Source organism: Myiozetetes cayanensis, unplaced genomic scaffold, assembly GCF_022539395.1.
Source record: "Myiozetetes cayanensis isolate MyiCay16 unplaced genomic scaffold, myiCay2020 scf27, whole genome shotgun sequence".
NCBI lineage: Eukaryota > Metazoa > Chordata > Aves > Passeriformes > Tyrannidae > Myiozetetes > Myiozetetes cayanensis.
Genome location: NW_026087488.1, coordinates 5,341,613 through 5,364,191, shown reverse-complemented (window position 1 = coordinate 5,364,191; position 22,579 = coordinate 5,341,613). Strand labels below are relative to the sequence as shown.

Genomic DNA, 22,579 nt, shown 5'->3' with positions numbered 1-22,579 from the left:
TTGGCATCCAAGCAGCCTGGTTTTAATTAACCCCCTGGAAGGTGACTGCTGCTGCTCCTCCTGAGGAAAAATGTGTCTTTGGGGGATGCTGAGATGCAGGGAGGGAGGGGAAGGTCAGGCAGAGGAGTCATTTTGTGTTTGGCAGTGTGGGCTCAACCCCTGCAGCCCCCCTGTGCAGCAGGGATGCTCACCTAAGCCATTGACATGCTGCAGAGTGGGTTTTCTCTTCCATCAGGGGTGTCTCCCTAGGACTGGGGAATCACACACATCAGGAATCAGCGCTGGCAGTGGATGCATTAGTGCAACACACTTGGGCAGGCCCTGCCTGCTGCAGGGCTGGCAGTGTGGGAGCCTGAGCGTGGCTGAGATCTCTGCTCAAGTTCCCATTCCATTTGAGGGGCACATCCTGGATGAACTCCCTCCATCAGCAGCTTCCCAGGGGTCCTTGGCTCAGGAAGTGCTGCTGGCTCGAAGGGCTGTGTGCCCAGAGAGAGGTGGTGATTCCCACACGTGCCAAAGCTCTGGATCTGGGAGGTGCCTCTGCTGAGAAGGGTCTGAGATGAAACTGCTGGCTCAGACCTTGGTTTCCTTCCCCTGGACCTGTGGAGCTGGGCTGGGTTAGTCTGGGCTGGGTTAGGCTGGGCTGATTTGAGCTGGGCTGCACTGTCTGCAGTTGACAGCTGGCTGCTCCCAGAGGAGGGGCAGATCCTGCCTGTGCCCTCCCTGGAGACAGAAGTCTCCAAAGTTTAGGTTGGATATTGGAAAGGAGTTCTTTACAGAGAGAGTGATCAGGCCTGCCCAGAGAGGTGGTGGATTCACCATCCCTGGATGTTTTTAAGATGAGGCTGGAAGTGGCACTGAGTGCCATGATCTGGTAATCACAGTGGGGTTGGATCAAGGGTTGGGATTGATGATCTCGGAGGTCTCTTCCAACCCAGTTAATTCTATGATTCTATGATTCTAGGCTGGGAGAAGTTAATGGTTGCAGTTGGCACCCCAGCCCCTGTTCAGCACTTTCTCTGTTTATATAACAGTAGGAATGTGTATTTCCTCCCCCCCCAGGCTCTCACATCTGATGTGAAATGCAGCAGCTCCGGTCTCCAGCCTGCAGACAGCCTGGCATGCACCTTTATTTTTTTTTTTTTTCTTTTTCTTTTTATCTTGCTTCAAACTCTAAAACCTCAGAGTCTGGGGATGTCTCCTCTGTCTTGCCAGCGTGTGGGTGTGAGGGCTGTGTGGGCAGAGACCTCCCAGTGCTGGGATCTGCGCTGTGAGGGTGTGCAGGGGGTCTTGGGGGCAGGAATGCAGGATGATGCACTTGAAATTCAATATATTGTAGTTTCTCAAAGGCTTTAGGTCAATAATAGTGTTTGGTGTGTTGGTGGTTGGTGACTGCAGCCCACTCTTAGGTAAGGGAGGTGGTTATATATTAATATTAATTTCATTCTCGTACAAAGTGATGCGGAGTTTTTAGTATTTAACTTCTGCAGGTCCCAGCTAAATACCTGATATGATTTAATGCCTAATTCCTTTTCTCTTTTTTTGTGTGTCTCAGCCTCCTTCTCTTCCAGATTTTGGAGAAAAGACCACTGAATGGTAAATTTAATCTTGCCTCTAAAAGGAAAAGCAAATTGTCCTTTCCCTTCCTCTGCCAGTAGAAGGTTTTAACTCCAATTATTCCTGGCTCTGACCTTGCTGCTTTGTGAGTAGAAACTGCTTCGAGCTTTCCAGCTTTCTCAGATCTTTTCAAGACTCTTTATCTTTCAGACTTCGTGTCTTTCAAAGTCAGCAACGCTTTCTTTGTGCGAGGGTTTGAGCTTCACCAGCTCGAGAGGGAGCCTTGGACACGCACCAGAGCCGAAGGGAGGGAGCTGCCTCCTTCCTCGTGCCTTGGGTATCTCGATGGATATCTCATTCCTTAGGGCCTCTTTATATTGCAGTATAATCTTCCCAAAGGTCTGGCTCTCTTGCCATTGCAAAACAGGACTCAGGTTTGATACTGGCAGGGGGAATTTCTTTCGGGGACATCGCTGAGTTTTGCAGGTGTTCCAACAGCCTGTGCATCCTTGCCGGCCCGTGGAGGGTTTCCCTGCTGTCCACTGGCACTGGATCACTCTGCTGCCTGCTGCTTTCAGTCCTTTGGTGTCCCCTTTGCCTTTGAGATTGGTTCCTGAGAAGTAACAGCAGCACTTCCAGCTGCTTTGCCGCAGACCTGTTCCTGCTTCCCTCTGGTGCTGCTCCGCCGCCCGTTCCTGCATGGTTGGGCAACGCTTGGGAGCCATCACGGGGGGCCAGGGGTTGCATTGGTGTGTTGCACAAGAGATTCCTTGTGAGGCACTGTCTGGTAGTAATAGTGATTCTAATTCTGATAGTAACTGAGTTGAAATGAAGGCTAATTAATTAAAGGAGAGGCCACTCAGCCAGCCTGCACTCCGAGCAGGACCCTCCAGTGTGCGGGTTTATTTGGAGGATGAGGCGGGGGGGTGCTGAGTTTCTCAGCTCCTTGCTTTATGTTTAGCTGCAGAAAATGAGAAAGTGGGTGTTAGCTGGGAAAGCCAAAATAAATCAGGTTAGAAGAGGTGAGGGATGTTGGGTGCAGGGCAGCTCGGCCAAGCTGGGGGTGACGGGGTAAGTGCTGGTCACTGCCTTCACCCAGCTGGGGGACGGATGGTGTAGCACCCACAGGGGCAGGACCTCCAGCTTCCTGGGAGGTGAAGCCCCATTTTAGAACCTCCAGCATGCAAAAGACACCAAGAGGAGTGAGCTCTGCCTGTCCTTTCCTCCCCCTCCAAAGCAGGATGAGCCTGGAACACATGATACCCAAAGCACCTTGAAAGGGTTCCTGTATCTTCATCTCTCACAGGCACTCTGTGTGCAGAGGAAGAGATTCCTGGCCCAAGGGCATGGGGCTTTGAGCCAATCTGTGCCTGAGAGCCCCTGGTCCCATGGCTGGGCACCATGCTGGGAAACACTCCCAGAGCTGACTCTTCCTCCCTCTCAGGGGGTGGTTACTCCGAGCCCGCTCAGGGACTGGCCGGGAGCTGGCGAGCGGTTCACCACTCTCTTGTTCTGCAGGGCTGCTCCTTTGCCCCCATCCTCCCCAAGGCCAGGCAGCTCTTGGCACAACAGCTAAATCCCAGCAGGGGAAAGCAAAGTCTGCTGAGGAAGGAGAGCAGACATGCCCTCAGCCTTTCGCAGCCTGTGGTGGGAAATGGTTATTTTAGCCGGGGATGTGGGGAGGGTTTTTGCTCCTCTGTTCCCATTCCCACCCTGCCTGCAGAGCTGGTCCCACGGAGCACAGTCGTGGGGACTGGTACCATGATTTGGGGCAGCCCCTCCTCCAGTGGGAATTGGAAAGCAGGAGGTTTGGGGTGTCCCATGAGATGTCAAGTGTAGGGGTGAGAGCCTCGGCTTGGACCTTGGCAGAAGAGCCCACTGGGGCAGAGCCCCAACAGCCCTGCATGGGGGTGAATCGTACCTGTTGCAGCATCTACCACAGATTTTACTTGTGCTGAGTAACCCTCAGGCCCTGGTCCACCCTGAGCTCACCAAAATCAGGGTAGTGAAGCACAAATGTCTGCAGAAACAGGATTCAAACCTGTTCAAACAGCCCATCCTTGATGGTCCCTTCTCTGAAGGTTCTTGTTGATCCATGGTGGCACTCAGACAGCCCCAGCAAAGCCTGGGTTCCTTCTGGCATTCCTTCATGTACTTCCATTTGTACCATCAACTTGGATCAGTTCTCCTCACTCCAGGATGGGAAGAAGAAGGGATCTGGGAGAAATCTTGCTCCCAATGGCTCTGTGGGCTTCCTGGGCCAAGGCAGAAAGTGTGAAGCAATTTGGGATGTGAGTGTGAATGACCCACATCCAGGGTGGTGACCACAGCCAAAATCAGCAAGGAGAGAATCTTGACTCAAGCAGCCCTTTTTTTTTTTTAAGATTTTTTTTGGGATCATTCTATAAGAAAGAGGATGTTTTCCTGTTTGGTTGTAAAAGCTGCTTCTGCTTGGTGTAATCAGAGACTTCCTTTTCTGAGTAAGGAGCCTGGTGGATCTGGGGGTGTTTATTTAGGCAGCTGTTTGGCTGGGTGATTAATTTTGTGTGTTTTTATTCTGGTGGGAACTGGTAAGTTTGGGGTTTACACAACTGATTTATTCTTTTCTCTTTCTGCCTCAAGTTACATGGAGATGAAAACGACTTTAAAAAGCAGAAAACTGGTATTTGAATGTTATTTGATCAGTTCATGAAATGGGCTGGATATGTGAGGCAGACAAAGTATTTACATTTAAAGCTAGTTGATTCATTAACTGGAGTATTAATTGTACATAATGAGTTACACTGGTCACCATAATTAGAGATCTTGGTCTCTCATGTTGCAGTTTTACTTGCAGATTGGAAAACAAGCATTTCTCCTTTGTACTCCTGATTTGTTCATTGACTTGCTGAAATGAGGTGTTAAACTGGACTAAGTGAATTACAGTCATGGAGTGATAGAATGACAAGGGGTTGGAACAGATCACAGACTCATTAAGGTTGGAAAAGACCCTTAAGATCATGGAGCCCAACCTTTGAATTAATGGAATTTAAGATGTTTTCTTTGTCCTTGTGAGAGAACCACACTCTCCCAAAAGCTGTGTTTGTGCTTCAGTCTTTTCTGGTTGTGTTTTCATCAGTGACTTCCCTTAAAATCTTTGGCAGTTGATGTGTCTTCCTTACCTGGGCAAACAGGAGCGGTTTAATATTATTAATAATTTAATAAAGCATGCCCAGAAGTTGGCATCACCTTAAATTGCTTGTTTGAAATGGGTGTTTTAAAGTAAGTGTATTTAATGTTTAAAGCCAAAGAGCATCCAACTTCCTTGGTGCCAGACAGGGAAGTTACTATGAAAGCCTTCAAGAAAGATTTCACTTTTCCAAGCTTCTTCCCTCTGAGCCAAGTACCAAACACCAGATCCTGGCCCTGCTCTGCCTGAGGGTTAAAAATCTTACACTGCAAATCAAAACACTCGAGCATGGGATAAAACAAGGGAAAGACTTAATTTCTTCCCTTAACCCCCAAAACCTCCTGATGTTCCTTTGATGGTATATTCCTGTGAAGTAAAGGCAATGGTGGCACTGATTGAGTCTTAGGATGGGATGATGGGAGGCTTTCAAACCACCCTGCAAAAAGTGGAGATAATTTGCCCAGGCTGATGGTCTCACCCATTACTTTCCCCATCAGCATCCCTTTTTTTTTTTGGTGGGTGTTTTAAGAGAAAGCCCTCATCTCAGCCATCCCCTTCCTCCAGCCACCTGGCAGCCAAAATGGATGTGTGATTGTGAGTCTGTAATGGGATTACAGAGTGCTCTCACCATGGCTGAGCACGAGGCTTTTCATCCTCTCTTCAGATTAGAAGTGCAGCTCTTAACCACGTACCCGAGTGCCCTTCGAAACCCTGAGCAGCACCAGCGTGGGTGATGCAAACAGGCTCCTTCCACGGCTTTCTGGAGGGGCTGCTGCAGCCTCAAACTGAGAGAGGGCAGGTTTAAATTAGATTTTTAGGAGGAAATTCTTCCCCTGTGAGGGTGGGGAGGCCCTGGCACAGGTTGCCCAGAGAGGCTGTGGCTGCCCCGTCCTTGGAAGTGTTCAAAGCCAGGTTGGACAGGGCTTGGAGTAACCTGGTCTAGGGGGTTGGAATGAGATGAACTTTAAGGTCCCTTCCAACCCCAACCAGTCTTTGCACAGATTTGTGCATTTGGCCCAAGCAGGGGACAAAGGTGCCTCAGCTGTCTGTGCATAACCTCTGCTCTCTGACAGCTCTTTTTGGAGTATAAAACCCCCTCCTCTCCATGGCAGAATGCCAGAAGAGGCATTTTATCTCTCTTGCTTTAGAACAAGGGTGTCAGCAGCTCTGAGAGCTGGTAGGGCTCCAGGTTGTCCTGGATTTTAGGATGTGTGCATCCCTGTGAAGCCCCTGGGTGCGTGGTGAGCAACACGAGCCCGTGGGTGTCAGCACCTGGCACAGCAGTCCCTGCTCCCACGTGGGGACAGCTGCTGGAACTGTCCCACGAGCTGACTGCTCATTAAGTGGAAAATGCTGAGCTGAAAAGTAAAGGACACAGCAGCAGTGCTTTTCCTGAGCTCCTGCACACTCTCCATGCACAGCTTGGGGCTGGTTGGTCTTCCCTTTGTTTTCCTTCCCACCCTGTTTCTGTCCAGAGGGGGAGGGTGGAGAATGTAGCACGGTGCAGATGACAGGGTCAGCCTGTCTGCACCCAGCGCAAGTTTTGGCTCTGACAAACTTCTCCATCCTCTTTCAAACAGATGTAGAGCAGTTCTCAGATGAGATTAACTCTCTGAAAGGGGGTGAGGAATCTCTGCTTGGAGTGCTTTCATCTCTTGCCCATCAGCTGCTATTCTCCACCAACACAAAGTAAAAAAATAAGCTAAGCTTGTCTCCTGCAAGCTATTTAAAAAAGAAATATAACTTCAAGTGTTGCTTCATCACATAAATCAATTATATTTTCTAGAAGGACTCATGTTTGCTTATATGCCCTCCCTTCAGAGGAGACAGTGCTGGAGCAAAAATACAGAATCCTGAAATAATCCAAAGGCAGGAATGCAGTGCCATTCCTGCAGGCTGAGAGCATTTCACAGTGCTGCCTCTGCTGACTGCAGGAGGAGGAGGAGGAGGATGACATCGTGTGCTGAGCACCACGTGCCAAGCCCTGGTGGGACCCAACGCTGACCAAGCTCCATCTCCAGATGTTTCACCTCTGACTGACCCATCCACGAGCCACAGGGTTGTCCAGCCCTGGCACAGCTGCTCGGGGCACTGGTGGAGTCACCAGCCCTGGAGGCATTTAAAGGACATGCAGATGAGGCACCTGGGGACATGGTTTAGGGGTGACCTTGGCAGTGCTGGATTCATGGTTGGACTCGATGATCTCAGAGAGCTTTTCCAACTCGGATGATTCCATGGAAATCATCTGTCCTACTCACTTTGCAGAGGGAATGGAGGGGCAGAAAGGCTGAGCATCCCCCTGGCAAAGGGGAATGGGAACATCCACTGGAGCAGGGAAATCCCAAGAGCAGGAATGAAGTGAGTAGAAGTGGCAGAGCCACGAGCAGGGCTCCCAGCAGCTGCTCCTTATCTCTTTCTGAGCAGGCTCGTCGGGGAAGATAAAGTAAAAAGGGAGAAGATAACACACATTGAGTCTGCTTGTCAGCCCCATGGCTCTCAGAAGTAGTTTTTTCCAACCTATTTACTTGTCAGTGGTGATTTTGGACAAGCCTGTGGTATCTGCAGAGAGAAATAAGGGGTTTTTTTCTTCTTGTTTAACATCTTGCAAAAGGAATCTTTCTTTCAGGCGTGAATTTCTGGCATTTCTTGGCAGGGGAGCAGTAAGGTCCCAAGGCTCATTTGGTGTCACCAGTGCCACCCCAGCCCGTTGTGAACGCCGCGGTTTCACCCACATCTCGTGCGTGAGTGTGAAGCTGTAGGTGTCTGGCTCACCACAGACCAGTTGCTTCTCCACTTTGAAACCAGCTCAATTAGCATTAGTCACGTCTCAGTGCAGCCTTCATATTGAAATCAGCTGTTCGTGGCCATTTGAGGAATTTCAGCCCAGGGTTGTGGATGTCTCGGTGGGACCAAAGCAGGGAAGGGAAGGCTCGGCTTGCTGGCGGCCGGGGCTGCACAGTGAGCTCATCCTGGCTTTGCTCTTGCTCAGCTCATCATCTTGCATCAGGTTTGGGTGATTATTCAGCCCCTGTGGTCATATCTGGGAAACGATATTAAGAAGTTGGTCCCGTGTCCTGAAAGCTTCTTGGGTTCTTCTTTCTCTCCTCCCTGACTTCAGGAGGAACTGGTGGTCACAGTTATTGGTGTTGGCTATTTTGAAGTTGGAAAACAAACGTCCTGGGCTCGCAGCGCCGGAACTGTGGTGGGAACTTCAAGCCAAAGACTTTGTTCTAGCACCTGTGGGAATATTCCTTGGCCACAGCGTTTCATGGGCTCTGGTTCAGTTTTCCCGGGAAGGTTCAGCCACCCGTGGGATGCAGCAGCACAAGGGATTAGCAGGGTACTCTGTTACCACTGGCATTTCAGGCCTCTGCTTCATGGGATGGTGTCACATTGTAAGGACAGAGGGAAACAGCCCAAGGCAGGGAGGCAGAGGCTTTTCTTGGCAGGTGCTTTGCTGATGTTCCCCCTCTAGAGCTGCCCCCTGCCTTGTTCCTCTGACTGACTGGTTGTCTTTTGCTCCTCAGCTGGGACCCCGACACTCGAGGCTGGGTAGAATCCAGTGGTGGAAGGGAACTCCTCCTCAGCCTGGGAGCTGTGAGAAGCAAAAGCCTGCACTGCAATCAGCACTGCCACCTGCGCTGCATCAGCTCCAAGGGCAGGAGCTGTGGCGTGACTCAGCAGCGCAAGCAGCAGGTTTTCCACGCAGAGTGACCTTCAGGCGTGGTTATTGTCACCCAGGAGCGTCAGCTAATGGTGTGTTACTGTCCCCCGGGCGTGGCACTGCCACTGATCCATCAGCTGCTCAGTTTCCTTCACAGAAGCTCCCTGGGCAAAGGTGTGTTTTCCATCTCCATCCTCCCGGCTCCCTTGGCACACGCTGCCGGCATCTCAGCTGGGAAACGAAGTATCAACAAGAGCAACTTAATGGCCCTGACTGTCAAACAAAGCAGAAATATTCTCGTTTTTATTTGGGGCTGGGCAGGACTTTGACACCTTTTATTGCTGACCAAGATGTACCGCTGCCCTCCGAGCAGGAGGTGGCTGCTGGGGGGGAAGGAGGAATGTCCTTGTTTCTCCCTGTGCCCCCCAGCCTGCCTGGCATGGGAGTGCTGTGGGTTTGGGGGGTGGAGAGAGCACCTCTTCCCCCTCATAGAGGACCCAGAGCCTCTAAGCAAGGCAGGAGGAACAGGGCACAGCAGAGGGGCTGTTCATGACCTGTGTCTGCTCAGCACCCACAGCAAAACCTGGGGTGAATCTCTCGGACAAGCACAGGGGCTCTTGGGCCACGTGTGGGTTAATCTGTCACATCCCAGGCAGCCCCTGGGGCTCAGAGGAGCAGGGCCAGCAGCCACCACCCTCAGGCCCTTCTGCAGCAGCAGTGTGGTGAAATGAAGAGGAGGATCTTAACAGCACTTACTGGAAACATTTGCTGGCGCGTTAGTGCTGGCTCTGGAAGGGCAGAGCGCTGCTCGGACCAGCCCAGCCAGCAAATTGCCTGCATCTCCTGGGAGCTCATTGCCTGATTCTGTGCAAAATGCTCTTCCACTGCTCACTGGAGCTGCATCTCGCTCTGGTGAGCTGATGGTTGTGGTGTGTGCTGGCCATCAGCTCCCTGTGCTGCTGTGAGGGGACTGGGGTGGAGAGGGCTGGGGAGGAAAGTTTTGCTTAACAAAAACCTGTATTAAGAGCTCGGTTAATCCAGCCCCTTTGGCTTCAGTGGGACTTCAACATGTGCTTGTAGTTAATCAGGTATTTAAGTGGCTTTCTGGCTTGGCAAGCATGAGAGAAGATATCCCAAAGGAGAAGGAGGAGAACAGAACTGTGGCCTCCCAGCTAAAGGTGTTTGGAAATGTGGACGGTGGAGGCAGAAGGCAGCAGTGTGAGTTTGAGGATTGTGGCTTTAACTTTCTGTGGCTCCATTTCTCCTTTTGTTCAGGGAAAGACTCCCTGCATACCCCACGTGGGCTGTGAGGCACCAAAGACTGCAAGAAAGGCAGTGATTAAGTGAGCTGGGATCAGTTTGTATCAGTAAATACATCTGAGCTGGCAGTGGAGGACAGAGGGAAGGTCCTACCAGCAGCTGCTGAGCTCCAGGGACAGGCAGCTCCTGGAGAGGAGGGTTCTGCCAGGCACCCAGGGTGACATCAGAGGGGCTTGAGGAAAGATTTTAAGGGAGATCATCCCCCATACACATCAAAAAGCTGCTGAGCATGAGGAACTCGACAGCTGTTTGGAAGGGCTGGACAGGAGAGGGTAATGCAGTGCCTCACTTGTTGGTGCTCAGGAGTGTAAGAAATACTTTCCCTTCCCTCGCTGATTCCACCCCAGAGACACTGAGCAGTGTGGTTATCAGGACTGGCTCAATAAGCTCACACTGCCCCAGGGCTGGGGACCAGGCTTTTCAGAATATGGCAGGAGCTGCCTTGCATCCTCAGGCACTTTGCTGAGGGACCTGGTCCCGTGGACTCCATCACAGCCACCTCCATCTTGCTGCTGGGGAAGCTGAAGGAAAGAGAAATTAAATTTCTTGCTCTCTGTGTGAAACAACATCCTCCCTGATTTCTCTCTGCTGCAGCCACACAGTGCACAGGTTTAGATGATTTTCTTGCTTGGTATTCGTGCTGTGGCTGCTCAGCCCAGTGCTGGTTGCATCCCACAGCAGGAGAACAAGCCCCACCGAGCTCGTCTGGTGGCCTGGGCTGGTCTGGAATGTGTCTCCACACAAACACACAGCGTTGCAGTTACTGTGGTTATTTTATGCGAAGCGTAAATTATTTAGGCATACAAGTTTGTTATGTATTGATTTGCCATTGCTTTGAATCCCATTACACGAGTCTGCTTTATTAATGGACTTTGTCCATGCTCGAGATTAACTGTGATGCTGGATTTGCAAATGAAAGAATTGAAACCCATGCTGTCCATAATAATCACTTGGGTGATGCTGGCTGCCTTGGCACGCTGCTGGCAGCTGTGGAAACCTTTATTTTTATTCCATTCCTCTTGCCTTGCCTCAAGTGGGAAAATAAGTTTGGTGCTGTGGGATTTGGTTGGTTTTCTCCTTTGCTGGAAGCCCCTTTTCACTCTTGGGAAGGTACCAAGTGAAGAAAGAGGCCTCTTGCTCAGTGTGGGACAGGGTGTTGTTACTCAGAATAAATCCTAATGCAGAAGAGGGTCAGGGAGGTTTTATTTCAGTGTTGAGCTCAGCCCTATTTTCTCCTATTTTGCACTGAGCTAAAATCTGTCTGTGTCTGGTTTGCTCTAAGTTTTTACAGTGCAAAGTCTCTGCTGGGTGTCTTTCTGCACTGATTTGGAGCCAGGTGCTTGTGCAAGGCAGCTGTGAAGAGTAACTCCACTCTCCTTGCTGGTAGAAAACCAGGAATACACCTGGATTTCGGATGTCCACGTGCCTGCAAAGAAAGAGTGAGGATGTTGTGGATAAGGGGATCGAGATTTCCCCTTCAGACACTTTCAGGTGGTTGACACGCAGGTCTGGCCAATGTGGAGATGCCAGTGAAGCTCACTTGGTGCACATTTGGGTGGGGAGGGGAGAGAAGAAGACAGAACTCTGGTTTGGGGAGGAATGAGGCAGGGAGTGATGCCTTGGGGCAGTGGCAGGACCAACATGGGGCTCCTGCAATGGTATAAATGGCACAAAAAAGAAAAAAAAGGGGAAAAAAAAAAAAGGCTTGACATGATTTTATTATTGGAGTCAGCTGCAATTTGTTTTTTTAAATTATCTTTTTGTAACATTCACGTTTTTCCACAGCAGCCAGTTTAAAGAGTGAATTGAATATTTGTGTCTCTCAAAGATGTCTTAAATTACTCCTCCTGAATCACCAGCTCTGGGAGGGAGCTCTGATGAGGAATCATTGATGCTTCTCTTTATTAACACCTGTGAAGAGAATCTTTCAATCTGAGGTTTTATTCTAGCACCTCTCCACTTTGAATGATCCCAAACCAATTGTCAAAACATTGCTACAGTCTCCCACCACTGAAATTCGGCCCCTTTGAAGTCAAGCTCAGCATTGACTGAGTGGCAACAACAATTCCCTCCACAGCTGATGCCATAATAATCAACCCAGGGCTTGGCAGTGGGAACCAGGCTTTGGGTGGCAGTTATTGCATTGCAGGCTCTGGCTGTGTGTGCAGGAAGGGATTGATTTGTTTTAGGTGCTGACAGGGGGTCCAGGAGGCTCCCTGGTGACACGAGAGCGTCTTTATTGGCGCTGCAGGTTCCACGTGACGTTCCTGGGAAGTTCCTCTTTCCATCCCTGGAGTAAAACAGCTCTGCTGGCTGAGGAGAGCAAGGGATGCCATCAGAAAAACAGCATTTTGAATGGGTAGAAAAGCAAAGGTGATGTTTCAGCTGTGGTTTGCAATTCCTTCTGTACTTGGCTGTGTTGGGATCACCTGCTCCTGGGAACAGCTTTTCACCCAAGGGCAGGATTGCACTGTTGTACATCAGGAGATCCACGCTGACCTTCTCCTCTCCTGGTGACAGCTGCTGGAAACAGGAGATGGGGCTCAAGTGGGCCAAGACAATAAATCCTGTTTTCCTGCTAACTGGGCCCTGGTTCAGCAGAATTAATGCCAGAGCCTGGCAGCTCATGCCATGTTGTGTTAATCTGTGAAGTGAGGGCAACTTGGAGAAGGTGGCTGGATTAGAGCAGGGAGCAGGGAGAGGTGAGGACTCCCAGTGTCTCATTTTCTCCGTTAGAAAAGAGGGTGGCTCCTCAGCACAGGGCAAGGTCAGGCTGGCTTTCCTGCAGGTTTGCCTTTATTGTCCCTCACATCAACCAAACCTCAGCTCTAGGAGAATCCATCTGCTCCCTCTGTGCCTTCCTTGAGGTCCCAGCCAGTCAACCCTGTCAGCAGCTGGGGACCATCTGGCCCAGCTGCAGAGCATCCGTTCTGTCCATCCAGCTGCTGCCGTGCAGGGTGTTCCACAGCCAGGTCCTGAGCCTTCCCTCACCGGGGTCTCTTCCTTCCCCTGACACCAATTCCCCCAAACTTACAGGGCCTTGATTTTACCTCTGAGGCTTCTGCCCCTTTGCCACAGTTCACCAAGCCTGGCTGACACACAGAGGGATGGAGGGGTGGGAGGATGGACGGGCAGCACGGCCACTCTGGCCTTGTATCCTGTTGGATTCTCTGCTAAGGCAGGGCCTGGTGAGGCCAGATTTTTGGACTCTTTTCTTAGCATTTCCCTTAGCAGAGATGTTTGCAGGGATGTGTTTGGGTCATGCAGTACGTGCAGGTGGGGATGAGGAGCAGATTGCACGAAGTGCCTGTGGACTCGGTGTCGCTCCAACAACTCCCATCAATTGTAGCGTGTGTAGGGAGAGGGAGTCTGGTCTGTAATTCCAAACAGGGAAGGTGTGTGATTACAAATGCTGCTCTTGTGCTGGGAATCGTTCACTTGCTGCATTCCCAGACACCGGGGCGGTCTCCAACAGGCAGTGGAAATTATGAAGGCGAGTGATTCCTCCCCATCTGACAGTGGCATCTTCTGCTTGGGAACCTCTTCCCCTTTCCTGCAAGGATCCCAGTTCTGCTTTTCTTTTTTGTTCCTCTAAATACTTACTATAAAGATGTGTGTGTGTGTGTATTTACTGCGTGTGAGCACAAAAGATGCAATATCTGCATGCACAAATAAGTCTTTGGTGGCCCTAAGGCATCTCCTGTCACCTTCCAAGGGACAAGGGTTGTTTGAGCTCCTGTTTACCTCCAACAAAACCACGGGGGCCCAAAGCAAATCTTAAAAATCTAACTAGTATTGATGGGTGATCAGCTGCAAAACAGATGGGGCTGTTCTTTGGCTGGAAGAGTTGGTGCAAAAACCACACAGAGCTCAGTGCTCGCTGTGCTGGAAAACAAAGGTGAGAACAGTACGAGTGGGATTTTCCTGCTCCAGTTGCCTAAACATTAAACGTCTAGGATAAGCTAATTAGAGGGGCTTTTCTTGGCAGATGACTGATAGAGACAACCACATCCAGAGACTGAGTCAGCCCAGCTGTCTTAGAGTGGGATGAATCACCATCCTCATATGAATTGACAGTAGACTGAGCTTAGGTGACAGGTCTGGATCCTTACCTGACAGGAAATGATATGAATGCAGTCCTCAAAGCCTGTTTTCCAGCAGAGATCTCAGAAACTTTTGCAAGGGAAAATAAGAAAAAAAGGCAGAGAGAAGAGGTGCAGATGGGAGCTGGCACTGGTGCAGACCCTTCACCCTGGGGATCAGCCACTGGCCCGTGCTGGGGCAGGAGATCCCTCTGCAGCCCTGAGAGGTGCTGGTCACAGAGCAAAAGGAATGATAAATTGAAGCTCTGCTTCTGACCTGTGGTTTGGATAGTTCAGTCAACATCTGGGTTGCTCCAGCGAGCTGTTTCAGCACACATGAGGATGGAAATGGCAGATGTTTGATTAAATTTGTCCTCTTTCCTTTCAGTGCTTCACTGCAGAGTTGTTAATGGGAGGTCCAGCGGCAAGAGCAGAGTCAGTAGGGTGGGTGTCTTGCAGGGTTGATGCATTAACCTTTCCCTTTGGATTTTAGCCATGGAGTGTGGGGGGCTCTGGGTGGAGCTGTTACAGGAGGTGAGGAGGCCGTGAGAGTGGCCCTTTGTGCTTGCACTCAGCTGTGCTTTGCTCACAGCCTCCCCCACATCTTGCCCTTAGACCTGCAGCTTTTTCTGCCCTGGGTTTCCATTGCAGGAGGAAACTCTGGGGGTTTGCTCTCCTTGGGAAGGTTTTGGTGCAAAGCTAAAGAGACTCTTGTGCTTTAGGGCTGAGGCTGCTGGGAGGTTGGGCTGTCACCCATCCATCTGGGAGCAGGAGGAAGAAGTGACAGGTCCCACCAGAAGCCATCTGGTGCAGGCTCTGTACGGCCGGCAGGATCCTGGCTTGGGGCTGGAGCCCCAGCTGGAACGACAGCCCCAGATGGATCACTGGGCTGGATGGGAAATCAGGATGTGGGCAGCTCCTGCTGGTTTAGGAGGGATGAGTGAGTGATATTTTGTGAGCTTAAGACAAAGAGTTGCATTAAAGGCAGTGATGGATCTAAATTGTTTGAATTGTTCAAAGCAAATCCTGGAGTCACCTTACCCAAATAGCATTTCCAAGCCTTTTCTGTACTGGGATCCCACTGGCTCTGTAAATCAAAAGATGGGATGGGTAGCTGAGGCTCTCCTCATTAAATGTCCACAGGCACTTTCCTCAAGAATTCTTTTAACTGTGGTCTGGCCAAACTCCAGTTGGAGTAATTGGCTTTGCCTCGCAGTATAAAATAAAAGCAGGGCATTTTTCTGCAAATCTCTTATTCTCAGTTGTTTATTGTCTGGATGGTGGCATCATATCTCTGCCCATTAATCCATGTCTCCAAGTTTCTATAATTCCAGCCTCCTGGAGGGGGTTCAAGCTGCCACCATTTATTATTTGAGTCAGTCTGCCAGGGAAATGTTTACTTCTTCCCCAGAGCATCAACTCCCTTCTCTCGTTGCGCCCTCACTCGAGGCTTGAATGAGTAATCATTGGTTCCAAACCAATATTAACTCTGTTAAAAATATCCCACATATTTAAACTCTGTTTTTACACCACTGGGGTGGATTAGTTGGGCATCTTTGTGTTGCTGAGGTGTGTTTTTTCCCCAAAACATGTGGGAATGTCGTTCCCCTTCAGGTGCTTTACTCTTCTCTCAATCTGTCAAATTGGTTGCTGTCTTACAAAGCTGTTTGGGGAAGAGGAGAAGGAGATGGATGGGCAATGTGACTGTTTCAGCCTTGTTCCCTTAGGATACCCAGTTAAGAATCAAGCTGTTTATGGCATGTGTTAAACACCTTATTGCCCCGTGTGAAGCCATGGTTTACGGGGGATGCTCACAGGTGACAGGAGCTGCTGGGCTGCAGTCAGTGCACCAGGCACATGATCTCTTCAGCAGTGCCATTCCACATTGCTTGCTCTTACCTCAGGGGAAGGTGAAGCTGCACCGAGGGCAGGGAAGCAAATGCTGGAGGGCTCGTCACGTGCAGAGCGGGTGGAGGCTGATTCTCCACCCCGTGCCCAGCCGTGGCCAACCAGGTACACCCATAAATACCAATTTTACAGTGACTTCCTAACCTCAGAAGTCCACCAGACATGGCAATTTGCCTGTTGTTTTCAAGGGGGGGGCTTCCCCAGGCTGAAGGGGGGGCTGAGGGGCTGTGTGCTCCGTGCAGACAAAACAACCCCGTCCGCAGCCTTCGAGCGGCCCACGCTGTGCTGGCCGTTGAGTCACATCTCCCACGCCCGTCTCCGAGCTGACCTTACTCACCACACAGCTAATGCTCACCTCGTGAAGTCATCCTTCCCAGATCAGTTGCTGCAGATGATTGATGGCACGCAATATTATTCCTTCTCTTCCCTTTCGCGCCCGACCCTTGTTTATCGCGCCGACCTCTCCGCTTGGAAATTCGTTTTGCTGCCCTGGTTATTAGGGGAGATAAGGAGAGGTTTTGGAAGAGGTGCTGGCCAAAAGAGCAGATATTGGAATATTTATGAGCAGCCCTGATAGCAGGAGCTTGGGGTGGTGTTTTGCACAGTAACCTCGTTTGGGCAGCCGGTAACTGCATTTGCTCCCTGTTAGCGAAAGCAGCAACAGCATAACCTGCCTTCTCATATGACTTCTCACATGGACCTGCTGGATTTGCCTCTAATTACAATTCAATTTGCAATGATAAATAGTTTAATAAGCGAAAATGGGCTCGGCTTCTGTCACTTATGGCTCTGTGTGGCTTAGGGGAGCTTTACACAACGCTGTATCTCATGGAGACACAACTTGGAGCTTCAAAATCCGGTTGCTCGACTGGCAGCTGTTGTGCTGCTGTTTCTGGCAGGCAGCAGAGGGGGAATAACACATTGTTTTACCTGGTACTAAGGAAAGATAAGCCAGGGGTACAGCTCCCAGATGTCTTACTTGCATTGCTTGGGTCGTGTCGGCCTGGAGAGTCAATGCTGGGCACTGAGTTTGAGCTGGGTTTTGGGTCTGTTTGGGCTGTTTTTGTGGTTTTTGCTTGCAAAAGGGACCCAGGTTGAGCACAGCATCAGTTCTGCAGAGCAACAGGACTGACTGTGCCTGGGCTCTCACTTGGCTTGGTGGTTTTCAGAAATAATTGGATTTTCTTACGCCTTTCATGGCTGTGACTGGGAAGTTTCTATTGCTGGCTGCTGAAGGGAGGCATTACATTCTTCTGCTGGATTTCTTTGATATAAATTTCTAATTCACTGAGGGGGGGAGTTGTTGGGGTTTTTTTGGTTGGGGTTTTTGTGTGTGTGTGTCTTTTTTTAGAATGTAATAGCTTTACATTGCTGCACTGACAGAGACTCCTCCTGTGGAGGCTGAATGCAACTGGTTGGTGGTGAATGCAACTTTTGCTTCCAGTGGATAAACCATCCCCAAGGACAGCCGAGTGGTTTGGCTTTCTCTCAGCCTGCCAAAGCTGGAAAGAAATGAGATAAATTGCAGGGAGGTGATGGGTGACTGTCAGTCTGAAGCCATTCCCCCTTGTCCTGTCCCTACCTGCAGAGATGTTCCCCTCCTCCTGCTGCACGAGCACAAACCAGCTCAGGGGGCAGGTTTTTGGGTGCACTCTAGAAGAACACCCCTCCAGCCTCTACTGACACCCTTCCTATTTCAAAGTTGCACTTGGTATCCAGGTAAAATCCCTGGGGAAAAGGGAACGTGCTGAAAAACCCCCAAGTGACTGGAGCCAGATGCTGGGCGTTTTCTCCAAAGCCAGAGATTTGTGATTTGCTGCTGACAGCATGAACTGGTGTTAAGTTATTAAATTGCAGATGAGCTCATCACTTGGCCTCGAACAAGTTTCAGCCTTGAGTGGCTCTAAAATATTGCATGTGGTGGAAAAGAGACAATGCTGGTGTGGCAGAGAGGTTTAGGGAGCAGCTGAGAAAGACATCTGTGCAGAAAAAATGCGTACCAGGAGGGAGGAGGGAATACTTCATGTGAAAAATATAAGTTCTCCCAACAGAGAGGAGGAGAAATTCTCTGATTTATTAGCTCTCCATTTTCATTTTAGGTTCAGAGAAAATTGTCAAGAGTTTTGAGATGCTTAAAGGGAAGTGGCAGGATGCTAAACCTGGTTTGATCCTGAAAGGTCCCAGTGAGCTGAGTGTGCAGGATGACCTCTACCAAGTCCCCAGCCTGGCTCCTTGGGTGATGTGTGGTGTTTACCAGTGGTGCCAGATGACCAGCTGGACCAAATCCAGCTCTTAGCTGATGTTTGCTAAATCCTAATGTTGAGCTTTAGCAGACTGGGAAGGTGACACCCACACTGCTGTTTGGTGTCTCCTCCTGAAAGAGAGGGAGTTACCTTTGGGCATCTCCCTGCCCTACATCACCTGCCCAATTTCTGTTTTCCCTGTTGTTCCTCTTGCAGAGGAACCCAAGCTGCAGTTCTGCTCAGTGACCTGTGGATCCACACGGTGCTGAAACACAGGAGGGTGAAGACGACCTTGAACAAATGAGTTGGTAGTTTTTTCCAGCCTTGTCAAACCCAGCCTTGGTGGGCTGGCCTGGCTGCCCCAGTGAGCACAGTGCTCAGCTGAGCTCTGCATCTCCACACTGAGATGAGTTCACTTTTATAAAGTGCCAACTTGGCAGAAGCCATGAGATAGACCATAAATCAGTGTGGCCACTTTAGTTTTCCAGCTGGGCATGTTTGCTCTCAGTGGGCAGGTTGGCTGGTTGGGTTTTGTGGCCTGTTGGATTTGTTGTTTTGAGGCTTTTTCGGTGCCCCTGGCAAGGGAGAGCAGCCTCACACGGGTGGTTTTTAACTGCCTCGGCTCTTTTTTTCCTAAATGACATGTTTGCAGTCAAAGAGTTGGCAAAGTTGGTGTTAACTCAGTCAGTGCTGCGGGGGTGATCCTAAAAATACCAAGGAAACCAGCGTGATAAAGACTTGCCACCTCGTTTGTGGCCGTGAGCTGTAATTGCAGGTAATGTGAGATCCCTCTGGCTGCTGCAGGCAGTGTCTGAAGGCACAATTGGGTTTTTTTTAAGTGAGGATGGTTGTTTTCAGCCTGTCTGAAGTCACCTATGACCAGTGTGCCTTCCTGTGTGCTGTGGTTTGGTTTGTTGGGGCTGGAGCGTCTCTGAGCTCAGGACAGACTCCAACATATTTCATAGAACGATGAGTTCTCTGCCAAAATTCCTCAAATTATTATGTCTAAGAATTGCAAATTGTAGAAAATAGTCTTGGAAGTCACCTCAGGAGGTCTGATCCATCTCTAGGGCCAGGATCAGCTCGATCTGAACTGCTCCTGACACAACCTTGTCCAGTTTCCAATGGCAGAGCTTCCACCCCTTCCCTGGTCATTCTAGTCCAGCACTTTGTTCTTCCCCCACTCCAGTCTATCCTCCTGTTTCCATTGCTGCAATTTTAGGTTCATTCTTTCCTTCCTGTGCACAGCAGACCCAGAGCACACCTATGCTGTGTTTACTCTCCAGCTGCAGTTTCCTGTTGATGGAACTGTCATGTTCTCTGGAGTCCTCCCTGGGTTGACTCTGTTGCAAGTGTACTGCTAGCTCCGTGGATTTATGGCTTGTTTGGATTTTGTTATTTATTTATGGCTTGTGTGAATTTATTATTGGCATGAGGATGTTCATCCTGCACCCCTGATGCCTCTTTGCAGGGCAGATACAGGACAGGAGTGCAGCTTTCCCCAGGGTGACGTGCTCACCTGTCCCTTCCTCCTGTTGGGTGGTGGTGGGAGTCACTTTCTTCTTGGCTCCTCCAGTGTGGGATAACTTTAAGATCCACACTAGTGCTGGCATTTGTAGCACATCTAACATTGCTCCTTTGCCCTGTTTCCTGCAGGATTTAGGGATGGAGTCGACCTCTCTGGACGATGTGCTCTATCGATACGCCAGCTTTCGGAACCTGGTGGATCCAATCACACACGACTTGATCATCAGCCTTGCTAGATACATCCACTGCCCCAAACCGGTAGGTACTGTGGTCTCCTCACACTTCCATGACCCTGCTGGCTTGGGAGACTCCTGGGAGCTTCTGAGTGCCAGGGAAAAAGCCTCCTGGTTACTGCAGTGCTTGTGTGTCTTCGGACCAAGAGGATTTGATTTGGTTTGATTGCACAGTGTTGGGCTTTGCAGCTGCCCAAGTGACACTCACCTGATGTTGGGTTAGCACTTGGTTTGCAAGTTATTTCTGCTTTGTGCCACTCTGTATTTTAAAGACTGTGCCCCATCAGGAATGCTCCCTGCCTGGTGAGGAGAACAGAGCATTCCTCGCCCCGTGTGGTATTTATCACACTCCAGATGACAAGAGAGTCCTTGGCTGTGCCTTCAAGGCCAGATTTCCAAAAAAGCACAGCCTCCCTGGGCTGCTGTTCAGGCTCTGCCATGAGCAGGTCTCTCTGAGTGCAGCCCTGGGCAGATGTGGATTTCTAAAACTATCAGCCCTGTTTGCCCCCTGGCAGCTCTAACAGCAAAAGGGCTTTGGAAAATCCTGGGCTGGCTCCCTCCATTCCAGGGTAAATGGGACTTTGCACTGGCTGTGGACACTGGCTGCTTGGATACTTAAGGTTTCTTTCCTCAGGTTTTTTTTTAAATAATCGATACTGTCAGTGCAATAAGCACATTTGTTGTTCTCTCTATCCTTGAATTTTGTTGGAGAGGGGGTTGTTTTTCCCTTCTGAGTCAGCAAGCTTGGAGCTGGCTCATCTCTTCTCATCTCTGTTGCTGAACTCAAGGCTTTTGCCCATCTCGTGCCTCCTTTTGACTTGCCTGTGGCATTTTTAAGCTCTTCTTGGGAAAGGACCATCCACAGGTGTGATGTGCCCAGTGTGATGGGTCAGGGGGCTGGTCTGGGACCTGCAGGCATTGTTCTCCTGTGTTTGCTGCTAATAATGTAATTTTCTGTTAGAGTGTATGAAGGGATGGAGTCATTCACTGCTGCTTCTTGTGGATATTTTACTCCACCAGTATTTAAAAATGAGGGAAATTGCTTTTTTGAGACATCTAAAGATTTTTTTAATGCTGTGAGGAAAAGCCATGGTGATGCTCAGGGTGCACCTGCCTGGGCCACAGTGTGAAACTGGTTCTGGAAGTGCTTCATGAAACTCTCTGTTTCATGTTGGGGAGGGTGGAGGGGGTGCAGCAGCAGGCAGGGGACATCAGGGACCCAAATCTCCCTCTGTGATTGCCCTGTGCCCTACAACATGAGCTCAAGGTACAGACACATCCCTGTGCTGTGTAGCTAAACCTGTGCAAGGATACTCACAGATCCCTTTCCCTCTTCTTGTGGAGAATAAGACCCTTTCCTTTCTCCTTCCCCATGGGGCAGTGAGGTGGGAAATTGGAGAAACCTCCTTTGCCGGGCGTGTTTCCAGGCAGAGAGGCCCCATCCCCCCGCTGGGGTTGCCCTTTTCCGAAGCATCGTGACTAAGCTGGTTTCTCCTCCACGTCTTGCCCTGGGAGACTGACAGTGAGCCCCGGCCAAATGTGTGCTCTGCACTCCTCATAAAAACAGCCCCAGGCCACTCCATGCAGTGCTGAGCTGCTCCACCACCAAATGCCTGTTTTTACATCTCTCCCTGTTTCTTTTGGCACTCTGAGCCCTGGAGGAGCTGGTGCCAGTGTCAGCACGGAGATGCAAACTCCTCATCCCGAATCGGGTGGGCGTCCAGCCATCTGTGGTTTCCTCCTCTCAGCCCCGGTGAGGCACATCTGGAGTGCTGTGTCCAGTTCTGGGATCCTCGGGACAAGAGAGATGTGGAGCTCCCAGAACAAAGAGTGACAAAGGTGGTGAAGGGACTGGAGCATCTCCCTTAGCAAAGGTTGGGAGAGCTGGGCCTGCTCAGCCTCGGGAAGAGACGCTGAGAGGAGACTTCATCAGTGTCTGTCAGCATCTGCAGGGAGGGGTCAGAGGAGGGACCAGGCTCTGCTTGGAGGTGCCCAGCAATGGGACAAGAGGGAATGGACACAATCTGATGCACAGGAAGTTCTGCCTGAACAGGAGGAAGAATTTCTTTATTGTGCAGTGACCACGCACTGGAACAGATTGCCCAGAGAGGGTGTGGAGTCTCCCTCACTGATTTTCTTTAAGTCCCCAGAAACCAGCATGCTTTAGTCACCTGGGTTATTTTCCATCCCCCAGTCCTCTTTTCCCCCAGATCTCTTTCCTTCCCTACAGTTTCTTTGACAGAGACTTGGCAGTGACGCCCAAGAGCAGGAGAGAGCTCAGGGCCAGGAGTGTTGCAGAAGTTTGGGCTTTTGCTCTGCCTGCCAAAGGAATGTCTCTGCATCCTGTGGCACAAACAGACATAAACATGTAGGTTGAGGCAGCTGTGACCTTGTCCTCATCCATATGGAGGTGGGAGGGATGTGGTTGATCTGGACCCTGGTCCCTCTTAACCTGCTCAGGGTTATGGGGTCTTTCTTTCCTCCTCCCTCCTGGAGAGAGCACTGGGCACTTCCCTGACTTTCTGTACATTGCTTTTTCACACAGCTTCTATTTATACCACCCTTAGCTTAAAGGTGACCCCTTGGTCTCTCCTCTGAGCTAAAATAAAAGTTGAGTCGTTTTTCCAGGCTCTGGGTAAACATGGCCTGGTCTGGATGGCCAGAAAAAAGTTGGCCTGGGCTCTCCAAAGTGGCTGTGGCTCAGCACAGCTCAGTGGGTGCTTATTCCAGCCAGTAAATTCAAACCTGCAGCAAGGCAGAAAATTGAACTTGTGCTGGAGGAGCCTGGGTTGCTGTGAATGAGCCCTGAGTGTGGAAATCATTTGGGTGAGCTTTTGCATGGACGTCACAGGCTGGATGGTGTCTCCCAGGCCCTG

The 22,579-nt window shown here is 50.3% G+C and overlaps 1 protein-coding gene across 1 annotated transcript in view; it reads left to right on the top strand.

Annotated features, from left to right (window-relative positions):
- LRRC75A (leucine rich repeat containing 75A) overlaps positions 1 to 22,579 on the top strand; it is a 64,034-nt gene that overhangs the window by 5,637 nt on the left and 35,818 nt on the right. The window contains 1 exon segment of the mRNA XM_050322067.1: positions 19,600 to 19,728. Within this exon segment, the coding sequence (XP_050178024.1) occupies positions 19,600 to 19,728 (129 nt within the window).